This window comes from Myxine glutinosa, chromosome 8 (genome assembly GCF_964187855.1).
Source record: "Myxine glutinosa chromosome 8, kmMyxGlut1.1, whole genome shotgun sequence".
In the NCBI taxonomy this organism is placed as follows: domain Eukaryota; kingdom Metazoa; phylum Chordata; class Myxini; order Myxiniformes; family Myxinidae; genus Myxine; species Myxine glutinosa.
Genome location: NC_136268.1, coordinates 139,998,609 through 140,017,196, shown reverse-complemented (window position 1 = coordinate 140,017,196; position 18,588 = coordinate 139,998,609). Strand labels below are relative to the sequence as shown.

At 45.7% G+C, this 18,588-nt stretch overlaps 1 protein-coding gene across 1 annotated transcript in view; it reads left to right on the top strand.

The window, feature by feature from the left end:
- Positions 1 to 18,588, top strand: part of LOC137432951 (sorbin and SH3 domain-containing protein 1) — a 446,359-nt gene that overhangs the window by 353,242 nt on the left and 74,529 nt on the right. Inside the window, exon 17 of the mRNA XM_078783773.1 lies at positions 9,663 to 9,859. Within this exon, the coding sequence (XP_078639899.1) occupies positions 9,663 to 9,859 (197 nt within the window). The remainder of the gene's footprint in view (positions 1 to 9,662; positions 9,860 to 18,588) is intronic.

Genomic DNA, 18,588 nt, shown 5'->3' with positions numbered 1-18,588 from the left:
GGTTGTTGTCCTCGAAGAGCAGGTCACTGTTGCTCCTAGTACGCCCTGAAGCAGATGTGATGATCAACTTGGATGAGTGACTGTTGTATTCTAGAGTTTTCGCTGCCAGATAGTCAGTCAGATCAGCCTTTGTTTTGTCATGAGAAAGGAATCTGCTCATTGGGATGTGTTTGATGTTGGTGTCATCTCTGACTTGATACTGTACTGCATCCTTTCCTTGCCTTCTTTTAGCCCTGGTAGCACTCTTCAGAGAATCGTTTTTGTACGTGTCAAAGACCAGTATGATCTCATCACAATCTTTTGTTGGAGACATGAGTCTGTCATTGAAGCATTCACCCAGATCGTTGACTTTCACTACAGTGGCTGGTTTCTTTGTCAGCTTATGCACAAGTACCATCCCATCCACCAGTGCAATCTTCCGACTTGTAGGTTTACTAGATGTGGATGCCATAGTTCTTGTGTCCATTGGATCTTCTTGTAGAACACTTGCAGCTGGTATCTGCTGCTGATCTTCGGGGTGAATTTCTGCTCTTGCTAACTTGTCGAGGAGATGAATTAACTTCGACTTGTCAGTGCATGGAAGAATTGTCCCATCTGGAGCGAACAGTGCTCTTGGTGTCACAGTGAACTCGTAATTTCCGATGGCATATTTCTGGTTGATGTCTCTGTTTGACTTGGCAAGGACCATGAGCCTTCCGTACAGTTCCTTAGTCTCCTTCAGATCCACAGTCCTGTCTCTGAGTTTCACTGTGGTTCTCTTGTTCCCAGACGTGAACATCTTGTTGTTCTCCTTCTTGACTGGTGCCCAGAGGCTAACATCTCCATTGATACGCTCCGACACGTAGTCTTCATACAACTTCTGACCAGTGACATCAATGTTCAAGATCTGTGGTACATACTCGTCTGGGATGTAAGCATTCGTTATCACATTGTGCAGCTTGTCACCTTCAGTGTCAAATGGATTCCCGTGACTCAGTATCGCAGCCTTGATCTTGTTGATTGCTTCATGCTCCCTCTTGACTGCACTTGGACCAAGGTCATGATGTTCTGTGGTCTTGTCACCTTCCAGGCCAAACTGACTCTTGAAGTCTTTTGACAGGCGTGATAATTCTGGTGTAACCATGAAGAATCTCTGTCTAGCATTGGCATTTGGGTCTCACTATCTGCCATGATCTTTCTTGGGAAAACCACATTTCCAAGCTGGCCTCCAAAGCCAGTCGCTGACTGGGCATCCTCCGCCGTGCGAAGTCCTTCCTCGGCACACCTGAGCTCCTCACCACATACAAGGCTTTCATCCGCAGCTCAATGGAATACTGTTCTCCCCTATGGGCTGGTGCTCCTGCCTCACACCTGGCTCGGCTTCACGCTGTTGAATCCAAAGCTTTCAAAATCATTGGAATCTCCCGTGATGAAGCTACCTCTGAGGGCCTTTCACTCACTCACCGCAGGCAGGTAGGTGGTCTTTCTGTCTTCTACCGACTCCTCTCCGGCCTTGCTCCCCCAGCTCTCTCTGTGCTCTGTCCCCCAAATATTCCTACAGGTCGCACAAGATCTGCCAGCAACCCTCTGATGGTTAAACTGCCGAAATCTCGGCTTTCTGCTCACCTTCACTCTTTCATTCCTCTTTTCTCCCGCCTCTGGAACAAACTCCCACACTCCCTTCAATCCCACTCCTCCCTCCAGGTCTTTAAAACAGCTGTTCACCACCATCTCTTATCTTCCCCCATCCAAAACCTTGATCTTTTCTACCCCCACTAATTCACCCCAGATCCACCTTGTTTGAAATTCCAACTTCTTTCCTGGAAGTCCTGGCAGTGTCCATATGTTTATACCTCTCCCACCCCCCCCTCCCCCTTCACATGCCTCCCCCCAAAGCCCTCTCCCTCCCACAGATCTCTCGATGTCTCCATGTCTCTCGGTCCCTGCTCTCAAATGTTGTGTTTGTGTCCTTCCCCCTCTCTCCCCATCTTGTCTACCGCTCCCGATGTTATTTGTTTTATGTGTCTGTTTGTCTTTCTGTGTGATTAATGTTCGCTCTTTCACGAGCCTCGATCTTGTATACAAAAAAAATAATAATAATAAATTGTTAGAGATGCCAATCAGTCCAGAGTGAATCTTCATCAGCTTGTTCAGATGTTCACATGCATGATCTGGTCCAATGGATACAAACGGGATGTCATTCTTGGTTACTGATAGATTGCCAGCTCCTAGTTCTTCCCAGGTCCTAGGGTGATTGGTTCTTAGGTCATACATGTCTGCGATGTATCGGGCCAGAGCCGCTTGTATTTGATCCGGTCCATGGCAAAGAATAACTTTCTCAGTTCTTCTCCAGCTTGGAGGTGAAGCACCAGGTCAGCACTCTGTGATGCTGCCACGAATAACAGGATTGTTTCCACCCGATGTAGATAGTTCATCATTGACTTGAACATTGCATTCTTGGATCTCTGTGCTTCCCACTCCTCGAGTGCCGTCACCACCCCATCAGATGTCAAGACTTGAAGGAGTTTGGTGTTTGCTTGTTTTACAGATTCAGCTTTTGTGCACTTGTTCGTCTCAGCACAGGCAGCTTCTACTCCCTCTGTTGCCTCGAAACACACATCCTTTACTTGTGGGTTGTCCTTCAAGAACTCCTCCAGAACCATTTCATAAAGTGCTACATATGAATATATATGGGCACGGAGAGACCGCTTGTAGTGTGTACATTTCAGGATTTGCCGCGTCGTGGCTGGACCATAGACATCAGCTTCTACCCAAGCATCATCAATGCTTGAGTTCTCCATGGAGGCTCCGAGGGCTCGGAGAGCCGCCATGACAACATGCAGCTCACCCAGTTTGGGGACGACTGTGCGTTTCAAGTCAGGTCTTGCATCCAGCAGTTGCACCACCTTCTCGTAGAGGGCCATGTCAAATGAAATTACAGTGGGATGATCTTCACCAACTGCCAACATCCTTAGCTGACTGGCTTGCATGATCACGGTCAGTAGGGTTGGCCACTCATACGCCACCTCTGGAAGTAGTGGCAAGGCACCAACCCGAGTCATGGACTGGCGTTCAGACAAGAGCGAGTTGTATCCTGCCCAACCTGGAATCTTGCTGGAGTGTTCCCTCGCTTTCATCTTGGAGTGCTGGAGTGTTCCCTCGCCACATAGGAGCTCTATGGTCATGTCTACCTTATCGAACTTGTTACCATTGGATTCGGGGCCCTTGAAAATGTATGTTTAGCCGTTAGAATCAAAGCTTTATGTTGTTTAGAAGCTGAGATATTGAGAAACATCAAGTTTACGGTGGCCAGTTTGAAAAATCCAAGATGGCCGCCACATAGGAGCTCTATGGTCATGTCTAGCTTATCGAACTTGTTACCATTGGATTCAGGGCCCTTGAAAATGTATGTTTAGCCGTTAGAATCAAAGCTTTATGATATTTAGAAGCTGAGATATTGAGAAAAATTAGTTCTACGGCGGCAATTTTGAAAATCCAACATGGCCGCCATACAGGAGTCTGTGCAAATAGCAACATTGGTTTTCTGACTGACTATACAAAATAGTTTCCAAAAATATATAGTTTTCCAAATCCCCCAAAAAATCCAACGAAACTTTAAATCTGGACATACTGAACCTGACTAAACGTTCAGTCTATCCAAAAGAGGCAAAATTCAAAAGAGAAACCACATTCGTACTTCGGTCTGTTATTTTTTAAAGTCTTACAAATTTATATTAGTCGTAAATTTCACACCAAATTGTTTGATAAACAAGATGTTTTTCCATTCTTTGTTGTACAAATGCCTTTTCTGGATGGATCCATTCCTAAAAATGTCTTCTTTGGTACAGTTGTGCATGAAATAATCATAACAGTGAGAACTACTGTTCCTAGCACATGAGTTGTCAATATATTGAAATGGCTCGTTAGACGGGGAGCTGCTGGTAGCAGATTACTACAGGTATTCATAAAGGTCACAAAACAACACCAAATTTAATTCAATTCATTCTTGATTAACTATTTAAATAAACATTGTTGATGAACTATTTAAATAAATACATTTCAAACACATTTGTTAGCTACTGGGTGGAGCACGTCTCAATTGAGTGGTAAGGTAACTGGTAGTACTCGGTAATATACGGGCCTCTGGCAGCTAGTACCTGTTGCTACGTTTGAGCCTTGTTGAGTAACTGCTGCAATTCCTCTATCCGGGTTCTTCCCGACATCTTTGATCTTTGCTCATTTCTCTTTCACATCTCCATTCAGTCTTTCGCACGTCTTCTGACTTTTTCATATTTCTCTTTATCCATGCTAATTCTTGCTTTTTCATCTTTTTATTCATTTTCCTGTCTTTTACTATTACTTTGTAGCGACCCATGGGTCCCCCAAGCAAGACCGGCATCAGAATCTCCTTGCTCCAGCCGGTGACGTCACCGGCGGGGATCCCCGGCGCCAGAGTGGCTGGTCACGTGACCGCCAAAGCGTGCCAAGCGTGCGGGTATAATGAGCTACACCTGTGGATCACGTGACCACCGAAGCACGCCTCGCTTGAGAGGCGTGGCTTTCGGTTTTTGGTTTTGCTTTATAAGGCAGCCCGATAAACAGGCTTTTTAGTGTTACAGTGTTCCCGAGTTGGTTTTACGAATAAACATCTTCTCGGACGAGTTTGTGCCTTGCCATCCTTTTGTCCGTATCATGCTGGAGCCCGGACTCCTTCACTGGTGACCCCGAATTTGAACACGCAACCCCGACTGCCCCCGCACGGATGCGGGGGCTGCGAGTGGACACGGCAAGCACGCCCTAGCCAGGGAAGCCACCTAAGCTGGTGCCGCCGGCTTCTCCCGCACGGCTTTGGGCGCAGTTTCAAACGCGGTTTCGAAATGCCGGAGTTTCGGAAACAACGACGGCCATGACTGTGAGGTTAGCGCACCGCGCTCGGCTCCTCCTCTACGACCGGAGGGGCGAAGCTATTCTAAGACCCTCCGAAGGCACGGCTGCTTCGTCACCTTCGCGCGCACTGACGTTGGCAGAACGGCTGCTTCGTCACCTTCACGCGCACTGACGTTTGCGGCACGGCCGCTTCGTCACCCTCACGCACCTACAACTACAACCGCAACTACTTCTCCGACCCTGCAACCTCGGGAGGCCCGCGAGGAACCTCGGCATCCTCCCCCGAGGCCTGGACCAGCCCCTCGGTTGGCTCACCCGCTTTTCGCGTGCACCGCTCGAGCCTTCTCGGCACTGCCCCCGCGCACTGCAACCTCGGGAGGCCCGCAAGGAACCTCGGCAGCCTCCCCCGAGGACTTGCCCGGCCCCTCGGCCGCCCCCCGTCCACTGCATCCCCCGAGGCCTTGACCAGCCCCGCATCCTCGGGAGGCCCGCGAGGAACCTCGGCAGCCTCCCCCGAGGCCTGGACCAGCCCCTCGGTTGGCTCACCCGCTTTTCGCGTGCACCGCTCGAGCCTTCTCGGCACTGCCCCCGTGCACTGCAACCTCGGGAGGCCCGCGAGGAACCTCGGCAGCCTCCCCCGAGGACTTGCCCGGCTCCTCGGCCGCCCCCCATCCACTGCATCCCCCGAGGCCTTGACCAGCCCCGCATCCTCGGGAGGCCTGCGAGGAACCTCGGCAGCCTCCCCCGAGGCCTGGACCAGCCCCTCGGTTGGCTCACCCGCTTTTCGCGTGCACCGATCGAGCCTGCAGTGTGCACCGCCTCGAGCCTTCGCGGGTGCAGTGCAACCTGCACTGCAACCTCGGGAGGCCCGCGAGGAACCTCGGCAGCCTCCCCCGAGGACTTGCCCGGCCCCTCGGCCGCCCCCCATCCACTGCATCCCCCGAGGCCTTGACCAGCCCCGCATCCTCGGGAGGCCCGCGAGGAACCTCGGCAGCCTCCCCCGAGGCCTTGACCAGCCCCTCGGTTGGCTCACCCGCTTTTCGCGTGCACCGCTCGAGCCTTCTTGGCACTGCACCCGCGAACTGCAACCTCGGGAGGCCCGCGAGGAACCTCGGCAGCCTCCCCCGAGGACTTGCCCAGCCCCTCGGCCGCCCCCCCGTCCTGCACCCCCCGTCCGACCACCCGCCACCACACCGGACCCCCCCTACCTGCACCCCCCGTCCGACCACCCGCCACCACACCGGACCCCCCCCCCCCCCCCCGCGACTGGCCAGGGGTCGTATCGGTCGGGTCATCCGGACCCCCCTCAGGTTGACCTTCCTGGACCAAGTCCATTCTGGGGGGGCGTGTGTAGCGACCCATGGGTCCCCCAAGCAAGACCGGCATCAGAATTTCCTTGCTCCAGCCGGTGACGTCACCGGCGGGGATCCCCGGCGCCAGAGTGGCTGGTCACGTGACCGCCAAAGCGTGCCGCGCGTGTGGGTATAATGAGCTACACCTGTGGATCACGTGACCACCGAAGCACGCCTCGCTTGAGAGGCGTGGCTTTCGGTTTCGGTTTCGGTTTTGCTTTATAAGGCAGCCCGATAAACGGGCTTTTTAGTGTTAGTGTTCCCGAGTTGGTTTTACGAATAAACATCTTCTCGGACGAGTTTGTGCCTTGCCATCCTTTTGTCCGTATCATGCTGGAGCCCGGACTCCTTCAACTTTCTCTTTTTTCAGCTGTCTGTCTGGGGAGAAGTGAATTCTTACATAAATGTTTTTTTGTTCGGCTCACTTGGTGTCACCTGTATGGGTTTGAGGGTAGAAGAGTTGTCAGCTAAAACCCGAACGCTGTCCACGTTCCTCCTGATGACTGTTTACTATTTGCTTAGTTGGCTTCCTTCTGATGACTCCAATGCAGTATTGTGTATTTGAATACACTAGTACAACCGCAGAAGGGGCAGGAAGGGTCATTCCTCTTTGGGGTATATAGATTACAGTCTATCTATGGGCAGGTGTCAAGAACATTGGGTGTGTGTTCATTTACCAAGTTTTTGGTGAAGAGATCGCCAAGTGGTTTAAGCATTTGAGCAAGCACTCCATTCAAAAGCGTTAAGGAACGGCTGGCTTGGCTAGCGCTAGCTAGCTGCTTGGTAAAGGAGCACAACTCGAGCTTCTCCCTGTCAATTTCGTATGAAACAGCAGGAGCGAGTTTCAAAAGTTTGCTACGAAAAATGCCACGGTAGCAGCAGAAATGGCCAATGGCCATGTTATTAACCCAACATTTGTGGAGTATATAGAGTACAGTAGATCTTCGCTCAGTTCTGCAAGTAAACCTTACTTCACGGATGTCGGGATTCCTCCAAATTTCTTCATTTAGTGTTATAAAGAGCATTAGCGACTGTTTAAAAAGCTAAGCATACATGTTTGAGGTGTATAATATTTTTACTTCCTGTAGAAGCCGTTGCTCCCACGGAAACGCCATTATAAATATAAGCTTGAAGGAGCCCGTGCTCCAGCATGAGACGGACAAAATGATGGGCAAGGCACAAACTCGTCCGAGAAGATATTTATTGTAAAAACCAACTCGGGAACTCTGAAAAGCCCGTTTATCGGGCTGCATATATATCACAACCAGAAAGCACAACCGAAACCGAAAGCCCCGCCTCTCAGGCGAGGCGCGCTTTGGTGGTCACGTGACCGACAGGTGCAAAGGATTATAACCGCACGGGCGGCACGCTTTGGTGGTCACGTGACCGGCCACCCCGGCGCCGTGGCTTGCCCGCCGGTTACGTCACCGGCTGGAGCAAGGAGATTCTGTTGCTGGTCTCGCTTGGGGGACCCATGGGTCGCTACAAGCTATTTATGCACGTTATCACTGCAGGAAAAACACCTTGGGGAAGTGGGACATTATTAGTGTTAATATTGTTTTGTAATAACATAAAGAAACAATATGCGATTATCATTAATTTTGTTATTTAAAGCGTCTTTGGAAAAACGCCACGATAAATCTTCTTGGGGAGGGGGGCAAATGAATGCGCTACAACCTTCATTATGTAACCCTTGGTCATCCTGTCAAGTTTGGTTGAGATTGGATAAGTAACGACAGAATGTATTGGCGTCAAAAATTCATAAGACAGACAGACAGATACAAATGGCGTATTTTAGTATGATGTTATGTGCAATGCAAGGTGTTAATTGTACATTTATGTACAGTGTTGTCATGTATGTATATGTGAAAGTGTCGAGTAAAGAACGTAAACATGTGTATAAGTAAAGCGATAAGCCAGTTACATTGCTGGATTGACTGTATAGAAACAGCTGAGGTCATGGATCCAGTGACATGGACCTACAGCCGAGTTGTGGACCCACTGTTTGGAGAGGTTCTAACTCGAAAGGGTCGAAACTCTATGGAGAACGGAGTCCAGCTGATGATCCAGGCATTTTTGAAAATAGGTCAATCACTTTTGGTAAACAACTATTTTGAGGTTTGTAATTATGGAGGGTGTAGAGTTAGTATAATTTACACCATCGTATAAATGCTTTAGGAACAAAGCGTGTGTGCCTGCACACGTGTCTGGAGGGGTGTGGAGGGAATCCACAACTGTTCCAATACAATCTCTGAGGATTGGATCCATCCATGAATTTCTTGAAACTTGCTGGAATTAGGCAATGTAGTTTTGTGTGTCTTGTGAGAGGCATTTGGCGATGTACAGATGCTCTACGATTGTTTATGTTCAGGTGTGGTTTGCCATTGCCTTCCCAGCATCTGCATCCTCGGGCAGGAATTTGTAATTTGTTCATGGTGCCGGCAATAGCTCGCCTATTCTTTGTCAACGACACCGTGGGATGTTTAACGTCCACCAACTAATGCTGGCAGACGAGACGACCAGTTTAACGTCCATCCGAGGAACGGCACACTGATGAAACATCCTGTCTGTGAAACACCGGCGAGGCAGTTTATAGCTGGGTCGGGATTTGAACCCAGGCTGGACAGCTTAGAGATGAGTGAGCGTACCTCTAGGCTCTAGGTCATCCTGCCAGCCCACCCTTTACTTTATGGTTGTGTTTTTCTCATAAAAATTGGGAATCTTGTGATATTGAGATATGTCAAACATTCAGGTGACGTATTGCAATTTCGATTACCAAGAATAGCAGATCATTCTTCAGGGAGGAATGCGAAGCGGCAGACATTCTTTGAAAGACGCCCTTGATGTGCAAAGGAAGACAGAACACAATTATGGATGCAGTAGTGGAACCCCTTGAAATAGCATGACCATTGACCAAATCTCGAGTGTGCACACATTTCAAGTCTGTAGAAGCAGTGCACCACTTATCTTGGGCCATAAAATTAGTGCACAGGAGACGAGTGTTTTGTGAAATTTTGACATGAGACTAAGAATATATTGCTTTCCCGACCCTGGAAAATTTTGATAAGACGTAATGTTTGGCAAGGTACTTTGTTGGCAAATAGCTGAGCGGTTACATTGCCATCCGCGATGAGGCTTGCTGAAAGCCCATGTTGCATTTCTGGAAATTTATGTTTTTCTTTTCCTAATGGGACTGTTGTTTTTCCTGTACCTCGTGAATTATTTGAAAAAGCTTGAGAATTCCTTTCTGCATCTAGAAACGTACTGTATTGATAGCGGGGGAAACATGGAAGGAGTAGATTGAATGGATGACCTTTATGTTGCCATTTAGATGTCACCTTGGTGATGTTGCAGAATGCTAGATTGTTTTTGAACTGTTTGAGGCATGAAAGCACAAACCTCCAAAGGAGTCATTCATTTTGTCCTGGTTGTGGCCTTCTTCAGTGCTGTGCAGCGGGATTATCGAGAGCTGAGAGTGGCAGATGTTGCTGTGGCTCCAGGGGGTCCACCCACCCTTCCTGAGGAAGACCACATGGTGTACAAGGCTGTGCTCGAGGGAGGTGACATTCCTTTGCAAGGCCTCAGTTCTGTCATCAAGCGGCCATCGGTCACCTCACCACCTCTTTCTCCACATTCCAAAGGTATCCCTTTTGCATGCTTTTCATTTTTATCGCAACGCAGTCGCTCTGTGGTATTTACTCCGCTTCTGGATTCAGTGTCTGATAAACAGCACAGAACATTCAAATTAGTCTTCATACTAAGGTGGCTTACATCATGCAACTACAACATTCTTAATTTCCATTTGTCATTGCATAATGTATACAAAAGACAATGAAGACATGAGGAATATTTTTGAGGGCAAGTTCCGAAAGCGTAGTTTCATCGATTTGTTTTTTCTGCTTCCGCTAAATGTGGATGGACGTTGTGTTTTCACCTCTGTCTGTCTGTGAGCAGGATATCTTAAAAAGTTATGGACGGATTCAGACAAAACTTGGTGTACAGGTTGGGTGTCTGACGAGGGCGAACTGATTACATTTTGGTGAAGATCTGGATCCGGATCCGGATATGATAATCTTTTAAATCATTCTTTATAATTGAGAGATAGGCCCAAAAATGATTTTACCGCACAATATCTCAAACAGTTATAGATGGAGTCGGATGAAACTTGGTAATTGAGTTGGTTAGGTGACAAGAACAAGCCGATTCGATTTTGGTTCATGTCCGGATCCAGATCCGGCCTATCAGTGGAATATAAAAGGTAAACCGTTCAGTCTGGCAGAGGTTTGCTCTCAACCGAGTGCCCTTCTAATTTTACATCGCCATACTGCTTGAGTTATGTCATTGCCCGACCAAAGTGTTATCATATCCATCTGCCTTTACGGATTGTCCGTAACGTGGTTGCAAATCCCGCTGTGATTTGGAAGTGCAAACCATTCCAAAAAGTTTTGGAAATTGGATGTCACAACAGGCTTTTGCAGAAGTTGGGTTTTTCCTTCACTAATTGGTGGTAAAACTTTGTTTGTTTTTATCGAGCGAGTGTTTTCTTGCTTCATTGTCCAACCGATCGAACACTGATTCGTATACCATGTCGGAGAATATTATACCATATAAAAGGTGTGTATGAGTACACACATGCTTTGTGCATAAGGACATTGCTGTTAGTAGTATAATTAATTAAATGGTCACCAATTCTCTGCTGCATGAAAATTTTAGTTTTATCAAAAATGTCCATTCAGCTTCAGGGTCAGAGCAATAATTGCAGTCTGTGTCTGATTGGATATTCTGTTCCATTCGCCAACTAATGGTGCATAATTTGATGTGATCATGGTGTGCTTGGAGCACACTCCTTATTTAGAAGCATGACGTTTGGCTTCATTTGGCATCAAGAAATAAGTCTGACACTACACCCCGTCCAATAACATGCCTGTGCTCATTTGTGATTTTGCAGATTGCCTCTGGCATTGCAGGATTCGGACTAAGACTGGAAAGAACGAATGATGACTGCTTATAGTCACTGATAGGTTGAATCGGTGTTAGAATTTTTGTTTATTTGCTCCATCATTGTGGATCTTATATTGAGGGTGTTCACAGTCAGAGTACCAGGACGATGTACATGGAAACTTAAACACACGCAATAAGTGGCCACTTGACCTGTGAGGCCATCTATGAACAGGATATCTCCAAAGTTATGCTTGGCTTCAGATGAAATTCGGTGATCAGGTTGGGTGTGGGACAAGGACGAATTGATTCGAGTTTGGTGAAGATCTGAATATGGATTCGGATATGAGAATTATTTAATTTCTTCAGTGATTCTTCACTATTGGGAGATGGGGCCAAAAACGACACGTAGCATGATATCTCAAAAAGTTGTTGAGGGATTCGGATGAAAGTTGGTGGTAGGTTGTGTGTGTGATAAGAACAAGGAAATACAACATCCACCAATGAATGTACCTCTAGGCCATCCTGTCAGCCCTGGACTTTATTTATATCAGAATACGTCTCCGACAAATCTGCCTCCCTGACCGAATTTATAGATCTTGCACAAAAAAAAAGTGAAAATTAGTGAATTCTTTTCTGATATCTGCACCTTTATTTCTGTTGCCCAGTGTTGTGGAACAACCTGAGGCCTTTTTCTATTTTAAGAAAGAGATGACTGTGCAAATGTTTTTTTTTCCATCTCACCTTACCCTCTTCATGAACATAGCTCCCTGCAATACTCCTGATGGGTGCAGTTCTTTGTGTAGATCAGACTGCGCAGTTAGATAAGAACGGAAAAGATCCATGTCCTTTTATTACAGGAAACCCGTTTCCACTCCAGAATGAAGGCAGATTGGCAGCGACAGATGAGCAGCACTTGTTTTGTTTCTAGTTATACAGATTTGAAGAACTGTTTTTTTTTTTTTTTTTGGTATGCCTCTGCTTGTTGCCCTGTTTTAAATGTCGATGCTCCACCAAGTGAGAGCACGAATAGGGAAACCTCTGATACATTGTTGTGTTTTGGTGAGGATTTAAATTGTACTTGGAACCCAATTTTAGATTGTAAGAGTGAGTGCAGAATCACAGAGTGAGTCCAGCCACGAGGAGACCTCTCTCCGATATTATATCGCATCATAACCACAGTGATTAGGCATCGACAAAATCCAAATCTGCAACAATTTAGCTGCTAATGGGTTTTATTAAATAAATTTTCACTTTCTCTGCTTGATCAATCTTCTATTACTAATTCCTTTCTTTTCATGCATGATGTAATGGTGTTATTCCCTCTTTTTTTGAGAATGTTTTTGTGAAACATCGGTTTTCACTTCCTTGTTTTAAGTGCCGCACATTGTAATGGCCTTTCAACGCCTTTCAACATCTTCATTCTGAGTGATAGTTTTAAAAATCATATTTTGAGACTTTTTGGATTGGAATTGTACATTTACATCGTTATTTTCCAACCCTGTTTCGGTGGTGGGACTACGTTAAAGTACAGATCCGTGTTCTTCGTCAGTAATTTACAGGATGAATTGTTCTCGATATTAAGCAAATAAGTGTTGAAGCCTTGAAACGAGATGATCTGATTACAGGGTTGGCTGTTCTTTTTTTTTTTCCGCTGAATTAAAAAAAAAAAATTGGAACAGCTCAGACCGACTTTGCTATTCAGTTTTTTGGTGTTATTGCACAGTCTCCATGATGGTGTATTACCTCTTAGTTGCGTGTCTATTACAGTTGTACGGCCCATCCCCAACTGAGTAGATTTCCAGCTGCTACAGAACTGCCATCTAATCTCTCTCTTCTGTGCAAATTGTAAGATTCTTACTAAAGCGTTTTCGAGTCGCGTAAAGACTGTTTTGAGCACAGTTACACATCACGATCGATCGTATTGTATTCCACGTAGGTTGATGCATGATAACATCCTTCTTTAATAAATAGAGCTTGTGTGGCTGTCGCTATGTCACCTTTATATCACTCGTCGATTGGTCGCGACACTGACCAATTGGGTGTGACCGTTTTTCCCAGCATAGTTTTTCTATTCTATTGTTATCGTGTCTATCCATGTCAGCAAACAACGGTCCATCTATTCTAGGTGGTGCTGCATCTCAAGTGCATTTCCAAGCATGTTCGGCCGAGCAGCATTTTGTTAATCATGAGCCGAGCAGCCGAGCAACACTGTATTAATCATGAATATCTGTTTCACATTTTGAAGCAATTTTGTTTTGGAGCACCCTTTATTTCTAACATAAGTGTACGATATAATCGTAATTTTTAGCTTAATCAAAGTTAACGGTGGTCTTTGCTCGTAATTGCCGGTTCAGAGACGAGTTCGCCCTGGTTGTCCCTTCTCTGGAATTCTATATTCTCTGTGTACCAAACCCCTTTTGATTAATTTACGTTCTTCACTGTTAGATATTTCGATGACGCCATTAGAAAACCTTTTGTTGTTTCAGCTTGTGCTGATGCTATCTGTGTCACTGTTTACATCAACGATGTTACCATATTGTTTGCGTCTACTCTCAAGCATGTACAACACAAATTAATTGGTCTAAATGTAAAGCAGTTTGGGTGTGCAGTATGCCAGTCCCTGGCCTACTACTTCTCCCAATTTTTCTAGGTTGGGAAAAAAAAGAAAGAAGGTGGAGTACCTCATGGTGTTTATTTTGGTACCCTTTGTTTTTCGATTATAAATTTTGATGGCTTGATCTACAAGATTGATAATAAGCTCAGTAAGTGGAGAGGAATTTTGTTTACTTGGTCCTTGAGAGGCCGAGTCTTGGTAATTAACAACTTGGTGGCCTTTATGTTACGGCATAAGATGATTGCCTTGCGTCCACCTGCAATATTGTTTCCTCCAATTCAAAAATGGCTTTGATTTTTTTCTTTTTTTTTCTTGGGTGGTAAACACTGGCTTAAGCCAGAGGTACTTTGCCTTCCACTGGCAGAAGGTGGTCACAAACTTGTAGGCATTACTTGTCAAGCGATTGCTTTCCGCATCTCTGCTGCTCGTTGCTTCTTGTTTCTTAAGGCGATCTACTGCAGGATACTTGATGAAGCAAGCTGGCATGCTAGACTATAACTAGGAACTTTATTTTTCATGGAACAACAACGTGTGGATATTTCCCTGCTTCCTGACTTTTACAAAGATGCTTTGCATGCCTGGCAGTTCCGTTTTCTTCCTTAGAACCACCTTCATTTGGGACTCGATGGAGAGATAAATGGTCTTCTGGGTCTCCCTCTTATCCTCAATGGTTCACGATATAAATTTTACCAAAAATCGTTCATTTCGTGTGCAGTCTGTTGCTTCTAGTTTTCAGCAATGCGAGGGAGGAGCACGGTTGTGCCGCTGATGCAATGTCCCCTCCTGGTTCGGGCAGGAATCTGTTCATGATGCCAGCGAATACTTCCCTAAACTTCATGAAGCACAACGTGAGATCTTTAACGTTCCTTGAATAATGCTGGTAGATGGGACGCCAGTTTAATGTCCATCTGAGGGATGACAAACTGTATATTGATGAATCACCCATCCTGTGAAACACCGGGATGACAGATTTATAGCTGGGTTGGGATTAGAACTCAGGCTAGACAGCTTAGAGGTGAGTGTGTGTACCCCTTGGCCATCCTGCCAGCCAGATTGTCAAAATACCTGGTGATATTGCTTGAATGGAGACTCACTCATATAGTTATTGATGATTTATGCCAAACTTGGTGGATTAATTAGGTAGGTGATAACAACAAGTTGATTAAATATTGGTTCAGGTCCTGATCCAAATCTGACCCAGTCGTGGATACAAAATGGAAACTGTTCAATCTGGCGGAGGTGTGCTCTCTTGTTCTAGTTGTCTGTCTGTGAGGTATATATCTCAAAACCTTGTGGCCGGATTCCGACAACATTTGTTGGACCGTTTGAGCGTGTGATGAAGACGAATTGATTGGACTGTGGTGAAGATCTGGAACTGGATCCGGAAATTATCACTTTTGAATTTTTTAAGTGATTCTTCACCATTGAGAGAGATAGGGCCAAAAACTATATATATATATATATATAGATATATATATATATATATATATATATATATATATATATATATATATATATTGTTACGGATCTCAGAGACGGCACTCCCCTTAGCAAGGGGGGGTTAATCCCCTTGGCCTGTTAAGCTGGCCGTCTCTCGTCCTGGTACTTGTAACGCTCTTTTGCGGGGTGGGATTGATCAGGGTTATTGGTCCAGGTGTTCTCCCGAATACCTTTACCAATCCCTCCGCAAAACAGGGAGACAAGTACCGCTCGAACCACGGACAACATGGTATTTGCCGAGCGGTTTAGCAATCCACGGTTCGAGCCGTTATCAAAAGACTAAACCCGATTCCGAGCGTTGGCCAAATCGTGCCACAGGTACTCAATGGAAAGAAGGGACTAAAGCGATCGGATGAGAATGAAACCAAAGAATAAGAAGGAACAGGTGGAATTTATTAATTATATACAAAACCAAAGAATAGGAGGAACGAAAGTATTATACAGAAGAAAAAGCAGATACACAGGGCAAGCCTTAAAACAGTCTTAATTATCAACGCCCAGACAGAACAAACACAGACTTACACGAAAGGGGAATAGCAGGCAGGAATCACTGGAAGAAGGAGAAGGTCCAGGTAGGACAACAGGGCTGGAAGGTTCGGCAGGGTACAGCAAGGAGGTCCGCTCCAGCTCCACGCTCCGGGCTGGAAGCGAGCAGCCGGCGGCAGGTACACGTATTCGTATCACGCGGTAGGGCTGTTTGAAGCAGCTTGTCAGAGCTCCGTGCAGCTTCGTCTCTCTCTCTGCCTTCTTTGTCCAACTCTCTTCCAACTCCACTCAACTCTCTCAACTTCTCGGTTCGGCTGGATCACTCCTCTCTTCTAAGCAGTCCCCCGCGCCCGCCTTTATAGCTCGAGGCCGTATCAAGCCGCGGGCTCCGAGGGCACGCCTACCACTTGGCTCACCGCAGTGCTGGTTGGCTGGTAAGGGCTTGCTGATTCCACCTCCGATGACGCGTCGACGTGCCACGCCCGTGATCTGGCGGCTCCTCCCCCTTCTTCTCGGCCCGACCGCATGGCCAATGGCGGCTGGTGGGGAGTTAGCAAACCACTCGCACCGCTTTTGAAGGGAACGAAAGGGACCTATCTTATTTGATTAATGCAACGCAGATTCAACTACTGGGAACAGATCCTTAACTGAAACACATAATAATGAAATAACTATGAAGAGGGCCTATGGTTCGCTACGTGTTGTTCATGGACTAACTACGGTGCGATCTTTAACCAGCCAATTGAGGGGGATATTTACAGGGGAAACATTTATAAGGGATACATTTACTAAAATTTACTAGTGAAGGTTCTAAAAACCGTAACAATATATATATATATTACGATATTTCAAAAAGTTGTGAACGAGTTATGACACAACTTGGTGGATGAGATGGGTAGGTGACAAGAACAAGCCAATTATATTTTGGTTGAGGTCCGGATGCAGATCCGGCTTGTCGGTGGGATACAAAACGTAAACTGTTCAGTTCAGCCTGGCAGAGGTATGCACTCTATACCGAGTTCCGTTCTCGTTTTATATCGTTTAGATGAAGCTGACACAATGTTATGTCCCTTTTCTTCCTGAAGACCTTTCTCTGGAATGCATTATTGGTTGTGTAATACTCACCTTTCTCTTTCAGCTTTTATCGCAGTTGTTTTGAAGTCTTTCTTTTGCGCTTGCACTTTTGTTTATGGATTACCACTTATTGTAAAAAGAGCTTGCAGAGACTGCTCTGGCTAATCTTTTGGTTTCAGAAGGAAAACTTGTCGTTTATAAAATAAGGAAAACTAAGCTTCTTACAAATGTTGACATTTTATGTAATGTAGTAATTATTTTTGAAGCTCAATCTCGTTATTTCAAGACTACATACAAAATATTCTTATTGGCAGACTAAAGGTGATTGGCAAACCTATAGATGAAAGTGGTGTAGAATATAAATGAAAGTCATATATATATATATATATATATATAAATAAATATATAAAAAAGAATCACTTAAAAAATTATACAAGCTGGATCCGGGTCTGGAGCTTCACCGAAATTGAATCGATTCTTCTTTGTCATACACATAACCTGTCCAATAAGTTTCGTCCAAATCCGTCCATAACTTTTTGAGATATCCTGCTATGTATCGTTTTTGGCCCTATCTCTCAATAGTGAAGAATTACTGAAGAAATTAAATAATTCTCATATTCGAATCCATATTCAGATCGACACCAAAATCGAATCGAATTCCCCCACCCCCACCCTCTCCCAATCCATACACAATCTGTGGAAATGAACCCTCCTCTCATCCCTCCACTCCCCTCCCCCCCCCCCCATTCCACTCGCTCCCTCTAAAATCCTCGGTCCACCCCAGTAGATGAAATAACTGGACCGAGGAATGAATGGCAATGCACACCGAGCCATGCTGTAGCTTTTAATCCATCTGTATGTTGGTGCAAGAAAGTCCTGAAAATAAAGGCTGCTTTGCAGACCCCTGTTCTAAGTGGTTACCTTGATGTTCTCAAAGAAACCTTGGATGGTCATTAAAATGTGAACCAAAAAATTCCTGTTAACCAAGTTGGGTGAAAAATAAATGTGATGATGAGCACAGTCATTGAAGTGAGAAACGATCCATGTTGTACAGGCAGGCAAATGATTGAACAGGTGTGGATGTTGTTTTTCTTTTTTTATTTATTTATTATTTTATAGATTGGCAAAATATGTTGCACATTGACCAGACAAAATATGTCCAGCAAGATGGTGCAGAGATGGCGCACTTTGAGCTGTTTAGTCAACGTTTGATTCCCAGGCCGACCCTACTATATATAATTACAGTCAGATTGTAGGTGTTTCCCAGGCAGGGTGTGGCACGACAAAGGGTGTCCTCCCTCCCATGGACTTTAACCTTGGGATCCTGTCTGCTGGCATTAGTTGGTGAACGTTGAAGATTCCATAGTGCATTCCATAAGGAGTAGGCGACTTATTGCTGCCACGCTGAACAAATGCACTTTTTCATTATGGAATCTTTTTGACCCCAAAGAGAGATTACATTGGACGGATGGTTGCCCTCATGTGTTGTGATGTCATCTAATGTTCCTGTCTCTATGGTCAATAGCTGCTTCTGCATCATTTTTCAAAGTTTGTGCTTATTCATTATCGTTCTTTCATTATTGATAAAGGAAAAATTGATCACGTACTTTCAAACGACGATGCATCCGATGGGCAGAGCCATTTTCATCTCGTATTTCCCTACTGTGCATGTCCTCGTCCCAATGGCACGAACACAATATTTGAGGTCGGCGATGAATTACACATGCCCAAGGAAGGGGGCTTGCAGAGCCCCCT